The 20,445-nt window shown below is 43.7% G+C and overlaps 1 protein-coding gene across 6 annotated transcripts in view; it reads right to left on the reverse strand.

The window, feature by feature from the left end:
- The window catches only part of SATB2 (SATB homeobox 2), a 139,238-nt gene that overhangs the window by 114,189 nt on the left and 4,604 nt on the right, over positions 1-20,445 (reverse strand). For 4 of the 6 annotated variants that reach the window (XM_030019009.2, XM_030019007.2, XM_030019006.2 and 1 more), the window contains one exon: positions 17,804-18,022. In XM_030019009.2, coding sequence (XP_029874869.1) covers positions 17,804-17,972 — 169 coding nt within the window. In that variant the 5' untranslated portion in view covers positions 17,973-18,022. Of the gene's footprint in view, positions 1-17,803; positions 18,023-18,253; positions 18,344-18,537; positions 19,246-20,445 lie in introns of those variants that run through there. The other 2 variants (XM_030019004.2, XM_030019003.2) reach the window with 2 other exon arrangements.

The raw sequence follows: 20,445 nt of genomic DNA on the forward strand, positions 1-20,445 counted from the left end.
ATTCGATTTGTCCATAAATCATTTAACTAGTTAAAAAGAAATTTAACCTCTGTAAGCAACAAACGTCCCCTCCTGTCAAACATACAGTCCATCACAGCACTTTTGATGGGGCTATTAATGTCTTAACAAAAGATTAAGATACTTGGCCAAATGCTGAGGCTGTGGTATCAGTTGTGTAACTTGCATTTTGGCAAGACAGAAAAAGTAGGTGAATGCAAACTGATGAGAGGGATGCCACAGCGTGTTTTATCCTCCTGCTGGATGCTTTCCTTGTCACACAACAGTCTTTCCACCTTTTCAGCACAGAAGTTGCACCTATTCTCCACACTTGTTTACTGTCTCAGTACAAACAGGATCTCAAAATGCTAGAACTGATGTCGTACATGACATCATTTTATGGATGGCAAAAAGGACCCACAGGACTCTTATCCATGGTGACTTTCCTGCCCCTTCCTGCTGCCCATGCTTGCAGGGACCCTGCTACAGAAACAGCTTTTGCAAAAACATCTCTGAACTCAGTGACCCAGGTAACTGACGATAAGCGGCTATTAGTACCTACAAAACGGAGAGCAAAGGGGCAGGTTACCACATCTGCCATTGCTAGCCCATCCTCATGCCTCTCGCTATAGCATCTGGAATCTTAATACCAAACCTATTTTACTAAAAAACAACAGTAATCCAACTTATTTCCAAGTAAATCTCACTCCAAGGAAGTTCCATCTGCTTTGCCCTCTATTTCACATTGGAGAGTTAAGCTATAATGTCTCCAATGGATTTATTGCCTCAAACTTCTGTTTCCTGATGTTATCTGAAGATAAATTAACATACTTCCAGTACGTTGGAATCAGAAGAAAAAGTATCTGCAGCCAAAAGTCAGCATGCTCTTTACCCACAGATATACACGATGTCTTGCTCCTAGATGCATATATTACACCTCCAGCTCACTACAGGGCCCTTACAGAAGAGCAATGCAAGTTAGTCACTGCTCATTGTCATTCCAGTTGAAGAACTTACAGCGATACTCAGAGCGCAGGAGACCAAGCATCCGTAACGAAGTCTCGCACGCAGTGCTACAGCAATGCAAGCCAGCCTTACTCATAAATCCTGAAACTCTTCAGCTCTTTCCCTAATGCCTGATCAGCCAGTACTACTGTCATCCTCCCTCTCCCATGCATACGCACAAAAAAGGCTTAGGTCCCTTCTGCACTGAACTTCCATGCATTCCCTCTCCCACCTTTAGAGAGATGCTGCAGTGAATGATGCTGTACAGCTGATGGTAGATGACATACAGCACTGATTTTCACACATGGAGAAAACAAGGGGTAATCTGAGGGCTAAAAAGGAAACAGGTTGTTTTCTTAAAGGATGAACACAACGCTGGAATGCACACAAAACATTAAGAGCGATCACAAATTATACAAAAGACTTTTTCTCCTTGATGTTAATTCACTTAACTGACTTACAAGCAGCAATTTCGTGCTTTTCACAGAGCTCTGACCCCATATAGATAGCATCTGCATGAAATGCTAGGGGAGCATAAAACAAGATCTACATAAAGGCTTTTCTAAGGACATCCATACACATCAAGAATTCCTTCTAATCCATGGAAGAGAACAGGGAAAAACTGTTCCCACTATTACCCAAAAGAACAGAATGGTTATCAGTGGCTGTTACCTTTGTATAACATATATTTTTAAAACAAATCAGAGATGGGATTTAAGCTCCACTGTTGTTTTCACGGATAAGCTGCTATGTACAGAGAAGACTTTCTAAACATAGTTGCATTTTTTGCGAAGACTCTTCTAAGGGGCAGGGAAATTAAGAAGAAATTAAATTTGCATCAGAGACCCGTGTTCAAATGCACATTTTCTCCTCCTTGCCCATTTCAATCTATAGTTTTATTTCACCAGGGAGCAACCCATTCTTAAAAATGATCGAAAGAGAAATGGGTATTTAATTCAGGAAGTGAAAACTCTAGACTCTAGAGTGAAAACTCTAGAAGTGAAAACTCTAGAATTGTAAGAGTTGCAAGTAAAACCTGTAAATTTGTAATGACCAAATAGAAGGACAAGACAGAGCAGATATTAATAAATCCTGCACTATTTCTTTTGTTCATTTGCAAATGATGCTTTGTCCAGTGCGTTCTTTAAAGCAAGTAATAAACGTGATACTATCAGCACGGAACTTCTATGCATTGTCCACTCCACATAAGCATCATAGGCTTGGCACTTAAAGCAAAAAAGAAAAGGATACAGAAGGCTGAGGAAGACATTAAACTATTTCAGCCACACACCTCTCCAGCCATTAAACAGGGAGCAGCGCTTGCGTGTCCTAATAAGTATAATATGAAGATGAACCAATAAGAAGAGGCACCAATAAAATTTGTGTCTTTTTAGATTAAAATCTGTTTCCATCAGCACAAGTTTTGAGCCCTGTCTAGGTGTTATTTAATTTAATCTAATTTGAACAATTTCCAAACATCAGCTTGATTAATTTCAACAGCATGGTGTTATGGAAAGATTTACTGTACAGCAGTTGTATAGCAGGGAATTAATAAAGAAGCCAGTTCTTAGCCCTGAGTAACATGAGGTTTTAAGACTTCCCAGATTTCTAGTGGGAATACTTCACAACACAAGCATGTTTTCTTCTGGGAGTGAAACCCACCAAAATTATTAAAAACTGAGATCAAATGGTGGTGTCAAACCCAAAGGAAATCATTCTACAGTGGAGAGATTTTTATCAAATGAAGAAAGTGGAAAATAAAGTTTTTGTTGTTGCTGTTGTGCTTTGGGTTTTTAGGTTTTGTTTGTTGGTTGGTTTTGTTTTTTTTAAACAGAACACAGACAGACACGCAGAGTAATCTCCCTCAAACACAAAGCAAGTTTCTATGGTTAGGAGTTCAGAAAATTCATAACTACTGAAAACTCTTCATTACTGTATGCAGAAAACATTTTCCCTAGCGGAGACTGTAACGTGGGTCATTCTCTAAGCTAGTCTTTCCAAAACAGAGAAAAGAAAAAAAAAAAGAAATCAAGGTAACAGCAAGAGCAGAATCCACAAATGTTTATTCCCATGCACACCTCAAAACACTGAATTATGAGCAACTTCAGCTGGACTTCTAAGATGAGACCCTTACCCTGCGACAGAGACTAGGAAGCTCAATTAGCAAAGCATGGGTCATCTTGAGGAAATTATCTAGACAAAGATTCCATATATTTAACAATAAAGCATGCTTCCCCAACTGGCAATAACCACAGGAAGCAATCAAACTAAAAACATTTCCTAAACCTAATCTGCTTCCGTTTTTTCCTTAAGTGAGAGCCCTTTATCCAGCAAAGGCAGCGAAGGGAAAGCAGTCCATTTATTTATTCCTCTTAGTGCTGCAATAGAGCTGACCTTACATATACCGATTTGGTATTTAACTCTTTCCCTTTCTTTTAAGCAAATTTGAAAAATGAACCTAAATTGAGAAAACTGTTTTAAGAGGCAGAAATCAGCATCCATGTGGCACAGGAGAGGTTTGCTAGTTCTCCTCATATCCTGCAGCTCTAATTAAAAAGGCAGAAACCAATTAAGTTTGACAGCTTTCAGTTATTCAGAAATACCTGAATTTCTGCACCAAAGATGGCCATCCTACATCCTAGTGCAACATAAATCCCTAATTTCTATTCTGAAAAACTTACCACCACCACTAATAAAAAAAAAAAAGAAAGGAAGAAAAAAATGAAGCTGGAAAGCTTCGGCATGCCACTTTCTTCAAAACGGTGTAACCTGCAAATCCTGAAATGATCAGAAATGAGAACTTAGTGCTTATGCTAATAATCAGGAGGTTTCTATTCAAGACTCAACTAGATGAACAAACATAGAATCATTTCGGCTGGAAAAGACCTTTAAAATCACATATAACGAGAGAAGATAAATTCGTAATGAGAAAAGATCAACTGCAATCCAAAATGGTTTTTTCTAAGAGGAAGGACACCAAATAGTATCTGAAAAAACAGTTCTTTGTGCTGATCTCAACACCACTTTTATTTAAATCACAGCGTAGCTGTAGCTGGCGGTGCTGTGAGATCTTCCCCAGAAAATCCTGCAGAGTCCAATGGAAGGCTGCAGATACAGGATACGCAATGACATGCTGAACAGGCACAACCGTACCATTTCCACAGGGCCACACGTACATGACTATTCACACTCAAGAAGGATCAGGCTTGAAGCAGATCCCAGGTTCAGCCCACGCCTGTGCAATTCAGTGATGAGGTGGAAGAGACAGAGCTCACACATTTCAGCAAGGGTTAGTCATGTCCATTAAGGCTCACTTTCAAGCTACCCCATAAATTATAAATATAATTAAATCGGACAGAATATAAGCTGTTGGCACTTAACTTACTTACAATAAATGCTTGGTTTGGGTAAATGGACTGTGTTTCAGCCTTTTACGTATCAAGTACCAGCTTACAACAGTCTTATTATGAGGCTGAGAATTCTTCCACTGTAAATCTTTTTTAATGGGGACTAGAGGAATGACTTTGCAGTTGTTTGTCACTAACCACTCGGAACCACGTGAAGAAAGCTGTGTGTGCACACTGACAGGCGGCCAGCGGGAAATCTCTATGTCAAATACAGGAGACCGTATCGGGATCTTTGCAACCTACAATCCTATGCAAAACAAAAGCATCAAGCACCTCATTACAGCAAAAGGTTTTGTTTAAAAACAAAGACCTTGCTTTCTGCTAATCCTTTGCTCTCCAATGTGTTCTAGACAAAACGTGAGATATCTGATTTTGCATATAACCAGTAATGCAATGTTGTTAAACTCCTACTCTTCATGGGTTTATAAGCCCGTTGCAAATAATTTGTTCCAGGATGCAATTTGGTAAAGAAGAGCTCAGTCCACAGATGATTTTAATACAACATCTGCCAAAGAAACAAAATCATGTTAAACAACATTACATCGTAGAATTTTTCTTCTTAGGAGGGCCAGAGGGAGTAAAACTAAGGACAGTACCTTTCTCCTCCTCCTCACTTATTTTTTCTGGCTTTACATATTCAGTAAATCTGTAGGCAGGAAATGCATTTCTACATATTATATTTTAGCCAATGGTGAATGCAAACCACAAGATATTATTTACATCCTTCTTCAGCTTCCAGTCCTTTCTGTGGCTTCAGTCTCCCAACCATCACAACTATCCCAGATCTCAGGAAATCTTATAAAGAAGTCACTAATGTCTCTGCAGATGTCCCTTGCTTCTGACAGCTTAACTACCCAAAGAATCCTTCTCCTAGCTGAAATAACAGCTTTACTGTTTAACACGAAATATTCCAGGCCACTATCCCACCACAGAAACATATTAGGGAACTCATAACTTGATTTGATAATACTTGAGTTTCTCAAAAAACAGTATAAAAGAAAAGCCATATTCAGAGCATGTGCTGAGACAAACAAGAAATGAGAAATAGAGAGGGATATGAAGTATGAACCTCTAGTGCAGCCTCTCCTGCTGGGTGTCTGGGACAGAAGTGTTACTCACGGGAGACGAGGCCTTTTGTTAGTCAAAGTACATCAGCTGCTTCTGGTAGCTAACCCCCTTTGCTAAACTAGTTGCACTAACTCGACCCGAACTTCGAATCTGTCACACTGGTTGGGTTCAAAGGGCAAGAAAGGGAGCAGCCACTGGGGCTTTGTGCCACCCGCTTAGCACAGGGCAGCCAGGAGGCAGAAGCAATTAAACAGGAAAATAGAGCACTTCCAGCTCACCACCTAAATGAGTGAAAAGCAAGAGTGATGATAACCCAGACCTCAAAATACAGTTTTAAGGGAGCCCGGGTCAGAAGGCGGCACAAACAGCCGCCCCTGTTGTTCTAGTGGAAAGCTCGGCTTCCCCTGCCCGCCAGTCAGCCCCCCAGACGTGCCGGAACGCCTGCGGCAGTACCAACGCCATGCCTGCAGCCAGAAGCACATGCAAGCTTTCCAATTCATGGAATAGAATCAGAGAATCATTTAGGTTGGAAAAGACCCTTAAGATCATTGAGTCCAACCATTCACATTGAAAGGCAAAGGTGAAGACACTATAGCTACATTTTTCCTAAATAAAACAGCTCAGTTGTTTCAACTTGTTTCCCCATTAAAAAAGAAGAAAAAATACCCCACAGCAGTACTTTATAATATGAACTAATGGAAAATATACTCATTTCACTCAAAACCAGTGAAGGAAACGCTTTTAAATTCAACCGGCGTTTTTTAAAAAAATCATCTTAAGCCATTAATTTCCTATAAGTTTTAGGCTTTGGTTTCTGTAACTTAAAAACAAGTTTAGGGTTCGGGAGGGGGTTTTGGTTTGGGGGACTGCGTTCTGTTGTTTTTCTCTCAACTACGTAACAAAATTCGCCTAAGGGGCTAAGACTCTCTACGCCAAGTTCCACCCAGAATTAATTTTAATGACCAACATTTTTAAACCCTGAAAACTGGAACCACTAATAAGCCCTTAACTTCGGTGGTGCTAGCAGATGCCACCGTATTATGTAATTTTTAAAGCAAAAAAACATCTTCTAGCAAAAGCATTTTAATGAAGGTTCTATTAACTAGTCTCCCGGTACTGGGATAAGTCCCCTGGAATGTAACAGGAAAGTTTTCGTAGCTGGTTTGAGGTTTTAGTTCTGGAGAAGAGCTGCATACCACACTCAGGCCTGTTTTGGGATCTCCACTGGGACCCACCAGCAAGCTCCGTTCTCCTTCATGTCCATTCCTCTGTGAACCACCCCCTGGCAAGAAGAAGAAGAAATTGTATCACCCCTCCTTCACGTTTACCAGATAAACAGCTGACAGAGAATCTATTGTAACTACTGCACCTACAACTCTGTCTTCAAGCCCAATTGCAGGCTCCAGTCGTAAGACAAGGTGGATGGATCTCTAAGCGTTGTAGTCATTGACTCTTTCCCTCACGTCTTTTAGATAATGGCAGCATTAGAAAACCTCATCTCTAACTGACGATATCAACAGATATGACAGAACCGGTTATGGGCAAAAGTTACAAGTACGCACGCAATAGGACAAGCCATATTAAACAGTGTCTCAGAATAAATATCATCAAACTCAGTGGTTACTGATGGAGGCCTTCATCCTGCTACACCTTCAGCAAGGGTTCCGCTACTGCTGTGGCAACATCATTACTACACGGTGTTCTTCCGGTATAAGGAGACCACAGCAGTCTTCAACAGATCTTCAGGGGAAAATGAATGGAGGAGAGAACCACAGCCAAGAAAGAGTAGGAGCCGCTCTGTCACTCCATCCTCCAGAAGGCAGCCAGCTTCCCCTGCCTCCCTTTTCACAAGTCAGTATGTGGAGAGTCTTCAGACAGCCTGTACCCATGGCCCATTATGGGTCAGGAACTGGCATCTGGGGCTTGGCCTTTACTTACAACTCCAATCTTCCATGCCCCTGCAGAGAGCAACTTCTGAGCGGCATTCTCTCGTATTCCTTCTTTTTCAAGGACAGAAGATCAAGAGCTGCGGGGGAAGCACTCCACATTTTCACGAAGACAAGATCGCACATTTGACAACTATCCATTTGAACATTATTCTTTTAGGACCATTTACTTTTATCAGGCAGCAGGTCACATTAACAGTTTTTAATAACTACTACATATTTATCAAACAAGTCATGAGGTCGAGGAACAAGAGTTAACGGGTACATCCACTTTCTCCGGCATGCACAGTACACTTACTTTGTTCAGCCAGTTAACGATATTTTGGGGAGAGAGTGGAAAGTACCTACCTACAGGCTGGCCTACTATGTGTGGATTCACTTGTTAAGAGTCAGCAATCCATGCTTTTGGGGCTCAACAGGCTGAATTGCTACAACATTATGTACACAGAGCTACACCGGAGAATCAGATACTTCTGCTAGTGCAAATGCATGTGCTCGCTGAGAGGTGTTAGCCAAAGAAAGCGGATTACATCTGCTCTCCAAAGGCTGCACTGGCTCCTGGTTCACTTTTGGATGCCATTCCAAATGTTGATTTATAAAGCTGTATGGTACATGACTACAGCCAAGACTACCGTAGAGAAGATCTCTCCTTCCACGTATGGTACAGCAGAAAGGACACTTCTGCTTACAGCTCTAGGACTCAGCTTCAAAGAAAATGGAGAGCCAGGTTCCCTCAGCCTCAGGCCTTCAGCTACATTTAGGTCCCTTTTCAAGAGGAACACAGCTGCAGTGCTGCCCAGCACGGGGCCTTTCTGTCTACAGGGTTGTAATCGGAAGACTGAGATGGTGTGGTAGCTAAAGGGTCACAGAAGAGTCAGTCCCAGGTAGTGATGGCTTAAGAGACCGAGTACTCTTATTGGAATACACATCCACAGATTTGGAGAGGCGAAAAAAATGGAAAAAAGCAGAGAAACACAGATTTTTACTTTGAAGGAGAAAGTAGTCTTTTTTACTACTTTCTACCTGTCCATGGCATTCTCTGCGCTCATCTATTTTGCAGGTCAGTATGACACCGTGATCATATTAATATAATCAGGAAGGCTCAAACCAATGACAGAAACATTACATTCATTATTATGCCAAACCCAGACACTCAGATAATGCCTAACTTGAGCTTTACTGTCAAGCAGTACGCCTACTTACTCCATACTTGCTCACAGGAGCCCATATGAAGTCTACCATCCAGACTTCCAGCTCGAGCAACAAACTCTACTTAAAAAAAAAAAAAGGAAAAATAAAAAAAAAGCCCACACTTCTGTTACTCTGCATTTTCTCTAAGTCTAAAAATTGGTAGAGTGTATGACAGGTCCACCTCATTTTTCTTAATGATGTTTTTATTATTCTTTCACTCAATTAAAACAGAAATGGATATTGCATCTTCTGACTGTATAATTGTTATTGTAATCTGTTTTCGATCACTGCTTGGGAAATGGGTCCAAAACAACATAAACTATCCACAGCCTCAGAATACAAGTCATTTTCTTTTACTACGATACTTAAAGAGACATCTATCATGTTGCTCTGCTAGCATGTTTGTATTATGGCAAAAAAGTTATTTGTAAGTTGGGAAAAGACATTATGAAAATCACCTTTTACTCCAAAGTATTGTATAACTCATAATTCATAACTACATTTCTTAATAACCATTCAAAATAATAAGGCTGGAAATTGTGCACATCTAATTTTAATATATAAATAATGTAAATGCATATAAACCAAAATATGCTCAAAATATGAATTTATATTACTCTCGAAAAATAGTCTGGTTATAGTTTTGAAAATGACATGCTTCATTTCCAATATATGCCTGTCAGCTAAACTTATGACAAAACACTCTCTGTGAGTTTAGATTACCAGGATGGTAAATACTTCTATGTGAGTTTCCTCACTTATCTGAAGTTTCCGTCCAAATGCAGACAAAGTCAGCAACTTCTAGAGAATGAAGCATTGGTGACACACAAGTAAAGACAGACTAATCCAGCCGCTTCTCAACATTATACAAATAGAATAGAATATCTGAGAGAGGGAGAAAGTAACCTTATGGCTGTATGAAGAGATACAAATAATGGGGTTTGATACAAGAAACTCCCTGCATGACATTTCTTGCCAGATTTAGTACTTTTGAAAAGATCTGCTGTCAATAGAGTGTCCTTTCATCTCAGCGTGTGTCTTTGGGGAACAAATAAGGAGGGAGCATACTTAAGTGGGAGACATTTCCACTGAACTCCGAAAATGCAGTGGGTGTATGGTTCTCTCAAGAGATGCTACAGTTTCATATAAAATATAGTCTGACAGGTTATTTTTATTTATCTTTTTCTGAGCTTTTTTACCTTGCTGACATTGCTACTAACAAGGTACAGTTGGGCTCAGACTGTTTAATATTGCATGCCCGTCTGATACAAGGACATCAGTTAGAGCAAAATGACTGACAATTTTTATTATTAGCCAGGTAATTTTCTATTTAGAAAACAAGTCATATGCTTAAACTCGTATGTAGAGTTACCTGCCTCTTTTCTTCAAGTTCTTCCTGTTCCTTTCATACAGCTTCTACAACTAATGACAATCTTCTCTTTTTCCTAACATCGCTGCATGTAACATCAATAATCATTCAGCATTTGCCAGGAAATTTAAAATATATCTTGAGTTCAGACACGAGATCTCTGCCCTAGCTAGCATGCAGCTTACGACACTAGCAATGCAGAGCTCACACTTCATCTTTTAGGCATCCTGTAAATTATTTGTGTAGCCTTATTCCAATTAGAAGTGCCTCCTGGAAGGAGGTTTTACATAAATCCTCACATACTAGCAACACCAATGTTCACATCTTTAAAAATCAGAGTATGAATTACACTAAAAAAAACAAAAAAAAACCCCCAAAACCCCAAAAAACCCAACCCAACAACTTGCAAACATTGTTTATAAGGGTTTCACAATGTCAGCAGCCTTAAATTGCTAATAGACAAATGCTGACATCTTGGTATATTTGTAAATATTCAGGGGATACCAGCAGAGCTAGTACAGGTATTTAAAAAGTAAAAACATCTTAAAATACTAGTTCATGGGGTTTTTTAAAGTTCTCTAAAATAAAGGAAATAAAATTGGAAATACGAAATGAAATATTTTTCCCTTACTAATATTTGTATCAATGCAACCGAAGACGCGGACAAAGTACACACAACAGCTGCAGTACGTGCTTTTGTATAAAGCACAGGAACTCTGGAAAAAAAAGAAATAATTCCCAACTACAGAACTGCAACAATGTGGACAACATGACTTGCTGGCTGAGAACATACCACACACTAAAGCAGTCAACACTTGCGAACGGCCACAAGAACCTCATCTAGATGGGCTAACAATTCCCCCCGAAGTAAACGGCAAAGCGTATTTTCTGTCTTTGTACCACTAATCAATGTAAACTCATTTGTATGTAACCCCTGAGCAGAGACATCGCTGATGAGCATTCTGCAACAAGTACAAAGCTTGTTGGAGGGCAATTTTTTTTAGTATGGCTAGAGGCTAGAAAACATTTCTCAAAAGCCATCAAACACTCAGCTGCCTTTTGTCTGCTGTGACTATTTCTTACATCTGCATTAGTGACACATGTCATTGTGGGGACCAATGCATCTGACCCAGGACATTTCATACAGTAGGAACCAATTACCACAAGACAATTTTTTCAAAGCTAGAAAGGGCATCGGTTCCTCATTCAACACAGTGAGCTGGTTTCAAAACCACTTTGAGCTTCAAAAGGAGAGCACGCTTGTTCAGTAGTTACAGAGTCTGAATCGGGCACAGGTAATCTTGAACAAACCCCCATCATATCAATTCAAAGGGACTTGGTAATACTTTATACCTTGAAAAACTAGGCCTTTAATCCTAAAACACAGCAGTAGTTACTAATTTAACAAAATTATGAGGGATAGTAATTAAAGGCCTAACTTATCTATGCCTTGCAATTTGGGATTCGAAATAAAATCCTCCTAAGTTTTACAGATTTTCAGTTATTTTGAAAAGTTTAAAAATAACATTTAAAAGCAGGTTGGGGACTGCTCAATCACAAAAATAAGAATTTTCCTAAACAGGTCACACAGCTGTTTGGCAAATATAAATAAAAGACTGCAGTAAAACTGTCTTCATTTTACAACATCATAGATGCCATATTGTATTACCATTTTCTGTGTCAACGGGAGTGACAAAAATCTTACTGGTCCAAGTATTTTACTTAAGCTCCAAATCATCGTTGTGGCCTTCTCCTCCCCATTCCACACAGACAGCTTTAAGGAAAACAGCAATAATAGAAAGTAACTGCAAAAATAAATATTCAGACTAGCATCTCCCTGAAGAGTATTAAATACTTTTAAAGGTATTTTAAAGTAACTGATACCATCTGAAAGTCTGTGCTACAAACCAGAAATTTTAAATATGACATAGCTGTCTGCTGAAATGACGACTTGATTACAATTACATTATGCCAGTTTTTTTCTACTATTAAATCTAGACAAAATATCCAATATACAATATATACAATAAAATAAATATACAATAAAATAATTTAAATAGAATATAAAGACTCCCAAAAATTAAGTATTTAGGAATCTTTAAACCTCACCTTTAAGTGTTTATTCATAATAAAAAAGTTTAATACTGTTTTTCTTCCTTCAATGTCCAAATCTTTCATCTAAATTCTGAGTGAGAAATAAGTCGCTATTTAATTTCTTGAAAACACATTTCCTCACTGGCACCTTTATAGTTTTTATTATGATTTTGCCATCTTCTTCAGGCATAAAAACAATTCTGGGGAGTCACTGACAGACTCACCTTAACAGAAGTTTTCAAACAATCGCCCTATAAATAACAGACAGTAAATATACTCTACTCTATCCCAGTGAAACTAAGAAAAGGCAGGAACCAATTTATAAAGGGGGGCAGGGGGACAGAATTAACATTCACTTTTTCAAAGATGTTGGTTTCTTTTTCTTTCCTTTGGTTCATGATGAGAATAACAGCATCTAGTTAACTAACGTGGCAATGGGTATGGGGCGGGGAGATGACTCAAAACACTTAGGAACTATTGCAGGGAAAAATAAAAATCTTACTACAGCTAATCTTAAATCTTGAATTCAAAATTGTCAGTGGCTTTCTGCAGATGCAACTTAGAGTTCCAAAATAACTCTAAACATCAAATTATGCCTAGGTCACTGACTGGGTGGATACCCTATATTCTGTTTAATGCGTATGTTCAATTGCACATATATTTTAACCAACTGTGTCTTTATTTTAATAACAGACCAACTACTGAAAACACATAAAGAGAGACTATTTTTCTACCTCAGCAAAAATACAGCTGATACACTGCATGACCCTTCAGGAGTCACTGCTCTGTTTATTCTATCTACATGACATAATCTGATTGGAAAAGAGGAGTGGAGGGTGAAAATCAGCAAAAAGACCCGAAACTCATTTTTAACCACTGGTCATGAAAAAGAAATCACTGTCTTGCTTTTCTTACTCTTCCTGTTAAATTAGAGGTCTCTTCCCCATTATGTATCAAAAATGCATAAAACCCAAGAATTTACATTTCCTCATAATCCCCACTTAATTATATCAAAGTACGAGGCAACATTTTCCAACTATTCTGCAATAGATAAAACACAAAATACATTCACATACTGCTCGTTTCTGAACTAACAAGGATTTGCGGCTTTCATGCTTCTGTATCTCAATGCATTCAATTCTTTCAAATAGCTACACACTTCTTTCAGGCAGCAGGAAGATATTCTTCATCTAGGATCTAGGCAGGAAGACGATCTAAAACTTAACCTTTCACTTCACTCAATTCATAAGGACAAGCGAAAACATGCTTCCTTACACCATTCAGGATGCCATTTAGAGCTTAATGTTAACTAACTGCTTAGAACAGAGGAGCAAATCTGATCAAGCTGTACTCTTCCATCTGCACAGAAGTGGATCTTCTCTCCAGTAAAGTACTTTAAATCCTTGTAAAAGATATAAAAGGTAGCACAAACCCTACGACATTTTTGCAGAAATACTCAGAATGGATTTTGACAAACAGCTCTTCAACCATCCTCAGTCGGCATTTCTGTCGCCCCAGAGATCCATTAGAACAGATTTCTAACTACACCTAAGCAGACAAGACCATGATACATCAGAACTTTACGGGGCTTACAGCAATTAGCTGCAGCATTCCGAAGAGTCACTGCATCCACATTTCTGGTACATCTGACTTTGTATGAGCACAGTAACCACAGATACTGATTAACATCCCAATCATACAATTTACTTTGAATTGTCTGAAACTTTTCCCCTCCATTAATATTCTGTAAATTAAATCACATATTTTAACTGTTAAATGAATAAGAATGTATTACTATCAGACTGCATCAAACTACTCTAACCAGCAAACTTTTTGCAATCATTTCCTGCTCCAAATTTGAACGTGTTCCCTCAGCTATATTTTAGATCTACATTTCTATTTCAGCAAAACCTAACTTCAAAACAGCTCATTCTACATACTGGCATTTTAAGTTGCATTCAGAGGCTTTTGATGCTTATTTTCTACGCTCTTCAAAATCAACGCATATATAAATATATATATATGCACATCCATTCATACACAAACAGGTTCATGAATTGCAATCAACAATTTTGTAAATATAAGTTTCCTAGCCATTAATCATCCCCTTTTTTTTTTTTTAATCCTTATGGAGTGAATTACTAACTGAGAGAAGACGCCAATTCTAGTAAGTGAATGTTACCCAACAGGGATATAAAGCTGTCAACACCATAGTGCTCTTGCTTGCTCTAAACTCTCTCCCAGGCTTCATATGTTTTTTAAAGTGATATTAGCCTTTTTTTTCCCAGGGACCTTTATGAAACCTGCCTCTCCTGAACATCTGAGCGCTCGTGATTTATTACATACAGGTTTTAAAACAGACCGGTTAGATAACTGCTGAAACATTTTAGAAAGCACTGGGTTAGTCAGGCAAACCAAAATTGGACTCTAACACATTGGACTGACGCTAACAACATCGTAAACAGTACCAAAACTTGTAAATCCCCTATTAAACGCAACCTTTAAGACCCCGTTTATCTTTTTAGTGACCTTCACTAGTTTATTATAGCTGCTGTAATGGCCCTTTGAATTAAGTACATTCAGGTTAGGAATAAAAAAAAAACCCACGAGAGTCATAAGGCAAAATTTCTCATGAGAACAACTGAATTTCTGTCTGCACTACGAAAGCTTATTTTAAGCCACTTTTTCACTCATAAATCTAGAGAGAAAGCTAAAAACACCTACAGCACTATAATATTTCTCTATTTCTCAGGGAAGTCACTGGAAAAATAATTGTAGCAAACACTACGACTATAAAACTTGTTACCAAAGGTCATCAGTTTCATCATAGCACCAGTTAGTTAAGAGCTTATTGCTCTGTTCTCAGGGATTAAGTTCAGAAACAGATATTATTACACCAAAAACACACTTGACAAGTAGGACAGAATTTCAGCATTTACATATCTAAGGCCCAAAATGACACAAAAAAAAGAGTTGCTAGCATCTGTCTTTGCTTTCAAACCCTTTAGATACACTTTATAGAATTAAAAAAAACCCCACAACCTAAAATGGTCTCTAGTTTCCAGTAACATATTTCAATTTTTTTTTCCCAAATGAAGTTCACATTCAATAAATATTAGCACTTTTTAAAGCTTGAAAAATAAGAATAAACTTAAGGACTGAAAACTAAAGCCTTAGATGTCATTTCAATACAACTTCCAATAGTTTCCTTTTTATCAAACACTAACAACAATACTAAAAGAGCCTTTATTAATATTTATTAGAAGGGAAATTTTATACTAATTTGCCAGTATATTAAAAGTAAGCCTTTCCGCGAACATCTACAGCTGCATTTCACAACTCAAGTGAAAAAATTACTAACACCACAGCAATCACTGCAAAGATACAGACTTCCAGAAATACCCGAAACGGTGCAATCTGCTGTCAGAAAAAGATCACTTAGTCACACAGGTTCTTAAAGATTAAACTTGAAAAAGAGCAGAGGAAAAAATATCTGGAAATTAGCTATGTTGATTTATCTTGAGAGCATTTCCAGGAGAAAAAAAAAAATTAAATCAATTTTAAACAGCACCATTATCTTATTAAAAAAATCTGCCTTAACTAATTTAGTATTGAGTATTACAGAACCTAGGTAAGTATTCAGACAAGAATAATTTTCTTCTTGCTTTCAGTATCAATAAGGAGTAATGAATAAACTTTATTATGAATAGCCTAAAACCAAAGAGATTGAGACTGTTTAAAGAACATCAGCTAAGAAAAAAAAAAAAAAAAAATTACTCCTGCATTTCCTATTCCCCCACACTTTTACACTCTGCACCAACTTTATAAATGAGCTGAAGAGTAATGAATGAAAATGTAAGCTCTTAAAAGTTTGCTTTCAGAAATGAGAGTCTTTGTCTTAAGTGGAAGAAACAGGCCAGATTCGAGCTGAACCACTGATATAACTATAAAAGCCAGTGAATTTCTCTTGGCTAACACAGCTGCAATTAGAAAGCAACATATATATTGCAAAACCTTTAAAAACATTCTTTTAAAGTGTATTTCTATAAATGCCCCAAGGAAAAAGATTTTAGTTCCAGTTGTAACATTCTCTTTAAAATCAAGCAGCTATAATGCCTCAGTCTCGCGAAAGGCATCCAAAACTACATATATTACTTTTTATATGATTAACTAGTTCATTTTTACAATTATTCAACAAATTGTTTCTCCACCAATTTGTAAGTCTAATAGTACTACAAGCCTTTCACTGCAAAGCTGTTTCTTCTTTTTCCATACATGAGAAGAACATGAAGAGGTTTAAAAACCAGACATATAGCCATCCCAGAAACATAAAAAACTGGTGAGATTTCTTACCCTTCATTAGGTATACAAATGAATCCTATGTTTTTAAAATAAAACAAATCTGCAGCCCCTTAGCAAACTTCAGCAATTAGGAAGCCTATTGAGCCAAAGAGGTCTGAAACAAGCGTCTAATGGTAAAATCGCTAAATAAACCTCACGTAATAGAGAGTCATGTGACGACCGTATCAAAGTATCTCTTGAAATGTCATTTACACAAACCCTTTGTGTATAAACAACTAGATTTGTGTGTTACCACTCTACACGTTTTAAAAGAGGGATTTTCTTTAAAAAAGGTAAAGTTATTTGAGGCCTGTCCTGTATTATTTTGCTCACAGCATCTGGCTAATTTCAAGATTTTTAAATATATTTTTCCTAACACGAGGCTGCACTGTGTTAAATGCTACAGCATCAGAGTTAGGATGAAAAAAAGAGGGCATTTAGGAAAAGTGACTGGAGAGTTTGGCGGCTTGGAAGAAAAGCGAGGGAAAAAAAAGGCAACCACGCGTGTCACTTAAACGTGCTCTAAACACAAAATTGACCAGCAACTAGAGAGCAAAGTAGGTATGAAAGTTAAAGTATTCCAGAGAATTGCAAGAAAGCTGCAAAACTAACGCTCAAAGATTTTGCTGAAAGAGCTGAACCTTGCACGCGTTTTGCCCTGTCCTCTTTTACAACTGCTACAAAACGCTATTTACGGAAAGGAAAAAAAAAAAAAAAATTCCTAAACGCAAACACGGATGCTGCCCTTTTTCCCACCCCGGAGACCCCGTTCTCAGAGCTACGGCGGCGGGCATAACACACCTAGTTCGTGTCACCCGCATCCCTGAGCGCAGCCGGGCTGCCTGTACCTCACCTGGGGGCGATGCCCTCTTTTGTTGGCGCTGCCCAGGCCCGCCGCCCCGGCCGCTGCCGTGCCCTCCGGGAGCCGCCGGCGGGGCAGGGGGGCTGCCCGCGGGCTGCCCCGGCGGCGATCCGCCAGCTCGCATGCAGGAAGCACTGAGAGCAGGGCCCAGATCTCCCCCAGTTACCCTCCGGCAGGATTAGGCCTGCCCTTTTGCGAGCCGCCTAGCTAGAGCCCGGGCCTAGGGGTGGCCTCTTTGGGAAGGCGGCCTTCTAACGCCGCAGACCTCGGCAGAAGTCGTTCCCCGGACCCCTAACACCGCAGCGGTGGAGCAGCTGAACGCTTTGCAGGACAGCGGGCAGCAGCCCGCCGGCTGCCACGCGAACCTGCCGCCACCTCCGCGCACCGTGCCGACCCGCCCGCCGAATGCCAGCCCGGGCACGCCGCTCTGCGCGCCCCGGCCAGCGGGGCTGCCGAGCCGAGCCGAGCCGGGCCGGGCCGGGCCGGGCCGGCGGTGCCGCCGTGAGCGCGGCCGCACGGTTACCTCCCACGGGCTTGGTGACGGCGCCGTTGGGCCTCCCGCGGGTGCCCATGGGGCTGCCGTTCTGCTCCAGCCTGGCCACCTTCCCCGGGGGGGGCCCTTTGACATCGGGGCTGCCGCTGCCTCTGTCGGGGCTGTCCCGCAGGCAGGGGCTCTCACTCCTCCGCTCCATGCTCGGAGACGCGGCTCCCGCTGGCAGGTCGCAGTAGAAGGAGCACGGACCTAGGGCGAGAGAAACAAGGGGCGCTTCAGCTGCCGCCGCCCCGCGCTGCCGCCCGGCACCGGGCCCCCGCAGCGCGTCCCCCGGGCGGCTCAGCCCCGTGAAGCCGGGCGAGCGCCGGCCGGGCGCGATGCCGCCCCGCTCCCGCCGCCGCTGAAAGCGAGCGGTTCGGCCCCGACGGCCCCGGCCCGGCCGCCGCGGCGGAGACGCGGGTCCCGCCGCCCGACCCCAACCTGCCGCGGGCGGGGGCGGGCAGCGCTGCGCCCCGGTCCCCATCGCGCCGGGCAGGCCGGCGGGCAGCCCACCCGCCCGCCGCAGCCAGGTGCTGCGCCCCGCGTCCGGCCTCAGCCCCGGCCCGCCCCCGGGGGCCGCGGGGAAGAGGCTGCCAGTCCGGGCGGCCCCGCTGGCACGGCTCCCCCCTCCCCCCCGCGCCGTCCAGCTGTGCAGCCACGGAGTAGCCGGCTGCTGGCGAGGAAGCCTCTAGCGAGCGGCTCCCGGGAGCTGCCGCTGTACTTACTGCTTATAGCCTGTCTGTAAGTTGGCTGAGTTGGGCTCTGTCCATGGATCAGAAGTAGAGAATCCAGGGTGGAAAGTTTTCTTGTTTCCTCCTCTCACGCCGCTTTCTCCCCTTCTACTCCTTCCCCCCACCCCCAGCCCCCTCCTTGCCCTCCTCCGGGGGTGCCGAGGCGGCGGGGCCGGGGCGGCAGGGGCCGGAGCCCCTTCCCGGAGGGTCCCGGGTGGCGAGCGGAGCGGTGCCGAGCGGGGAGGTCGGGGCGAGGGGGCGGGGAGCCGCGGGGCCGCCGGCTGCGGCGCAGAGGAGAGGAGAAGGGAGAGGGAGCCGACTTCTCACACCTTCAGCGGAGAAAATCAATACCGGGGGAGACGGGGGGAGGAGAAGAAGAGGGAGCGCCGCTCTCCCGGGCTCCGCGGCGGCGGCGGGTGCCTGACGGCGCGGGGAAGCGGCGGCGGCCCCCGGTGTGTCACTTTCAATCGCTCCTTCCTCTGCCAGCGACAGCAGCGGCAGGAGGGACTCGCCACAGAGAGCGGAGAAACGGTTATTAGTTGCGTTGAGTCATCGAGGCAGAGTGAGTCCTTTTTGGGGTTGTCCTCGGTTTCGGGTTTGGTGTGTGTGCGTGCGTGTGTGTGTGTGTGTGTGTGTGTGTGTGTGTGTGTGTGTGTGTGTGTGTGTGTCTGCCTGCCTGTCTGCGCGGCGTTCCCGTCCCAAGGCTGTGCATCCCAAACATCGCCACCCCTCCTCGCCTCCGACACCCCTCCCCCCCCCCCCCCCCCCGCAAAAATCAAGTCTCGGTGCTGTCTCGGGATCGGGCGCAGACGGGCGCGCAGCAGCCCACCTCCTCGCGGCCCGGCCCGCCCCGCGCAGCCCCAGCCCCAGCCCGGCCGCCCCGCTGCGTGCAGGGGTGGGAGGCAGAGACCCACCTGGCAGGAAATTAAACACCAATAAATAAATACTACAGCTCGCACACGAAAAGCGAGCGCGGTGCCGTACGGAGGGAGGGTGGGGTGGGGAAGGGGAAGGGGAAGCGCGGCAGGACGAGGCGGTGATGACTGGAGAGACCCAGGGCAGAAGAGGGCAAGGACAGGGGCAGTCGGGCTGAGGGGGAAGGAGAGGAGGAGGAGCCGCGAGAAGAAGAGGAAGAGCGGGGGGAACGACAGAGGGGAAGCCCCAGTTGGGGAGACCGGACCGACCGGGGAGGAGCAAAGCTGCCACCGGCATCCAGTCCAGGCGCCCGGGTCGGTCCCACGCAGCCGGAGCGGCCTCGCCGCCTCCTGCCACCCGGACCCCCGCCCCCGCTCCGGGGAGCCGAGCGACGGCGGGGACCCTCCCGCCGGGGCGAGCCGGCAGTAACTTCTCGCGGTGCGGCGGAGGCTGCCGCCCCGAGGGCCGGTCGCGCTTCCTCCGGGGCGCCGAGAGCGGGCGAGCAGCCCGGCGCCAGGTAGGGCCCCGCCGTCGCCCTCCTCTCCGCGCCCGGCTCCAGGCAGTTACCGGGCTGGCCCTGAATAATTGATGGCGGGAGCCGGGAGGAGGTGACAAGCGGACAGGGAAGCGCTGCTGCCGCCGCTAAATTATTTAATAGCGGAGCTCCGCGCAGGGCATGACAGCGCTGGCGAAGCGCGGCCAGCGGGGAGGGGAAAGCTCCGGCGGGGAAGTCGCAGCGGGGCGGGATCGGGCCCCTCGCCGATCCCGGGGAGGCCGGCGGTCGCCCGGCAGGCGGTCACCTCTCCCTGGGGTGCAAGGTGCACTCGCGCCGCTCCCCGGGGCCGGCGGCGGAGCGGGCGCTTGTCCCGGCGGGGCCATGCCCGCCGGCGCGCCCCGAGGGCTCGCAGCGCCCCCTGCCCGGTCCGGGGGGCGCAGGGGAATGAGCCGGCGGCCCCGCGCCGCCGAGCCCTCCCCGCCCGCCCGGCG

Source organism: Aquila chrysaetos, chromosome 6, assembly GCF_900496995.4.
Source record: "Aquila chrysaetos chrysaetos chromosome 6, bAquChr1.4, whole genome shotgun sequence".
Lineage (NCBI taxonomy): Eukaryota > Metazoa > Chordata > Aves > Accipitriformes > Accipitridae > Aquila > Aquila chrysaetos.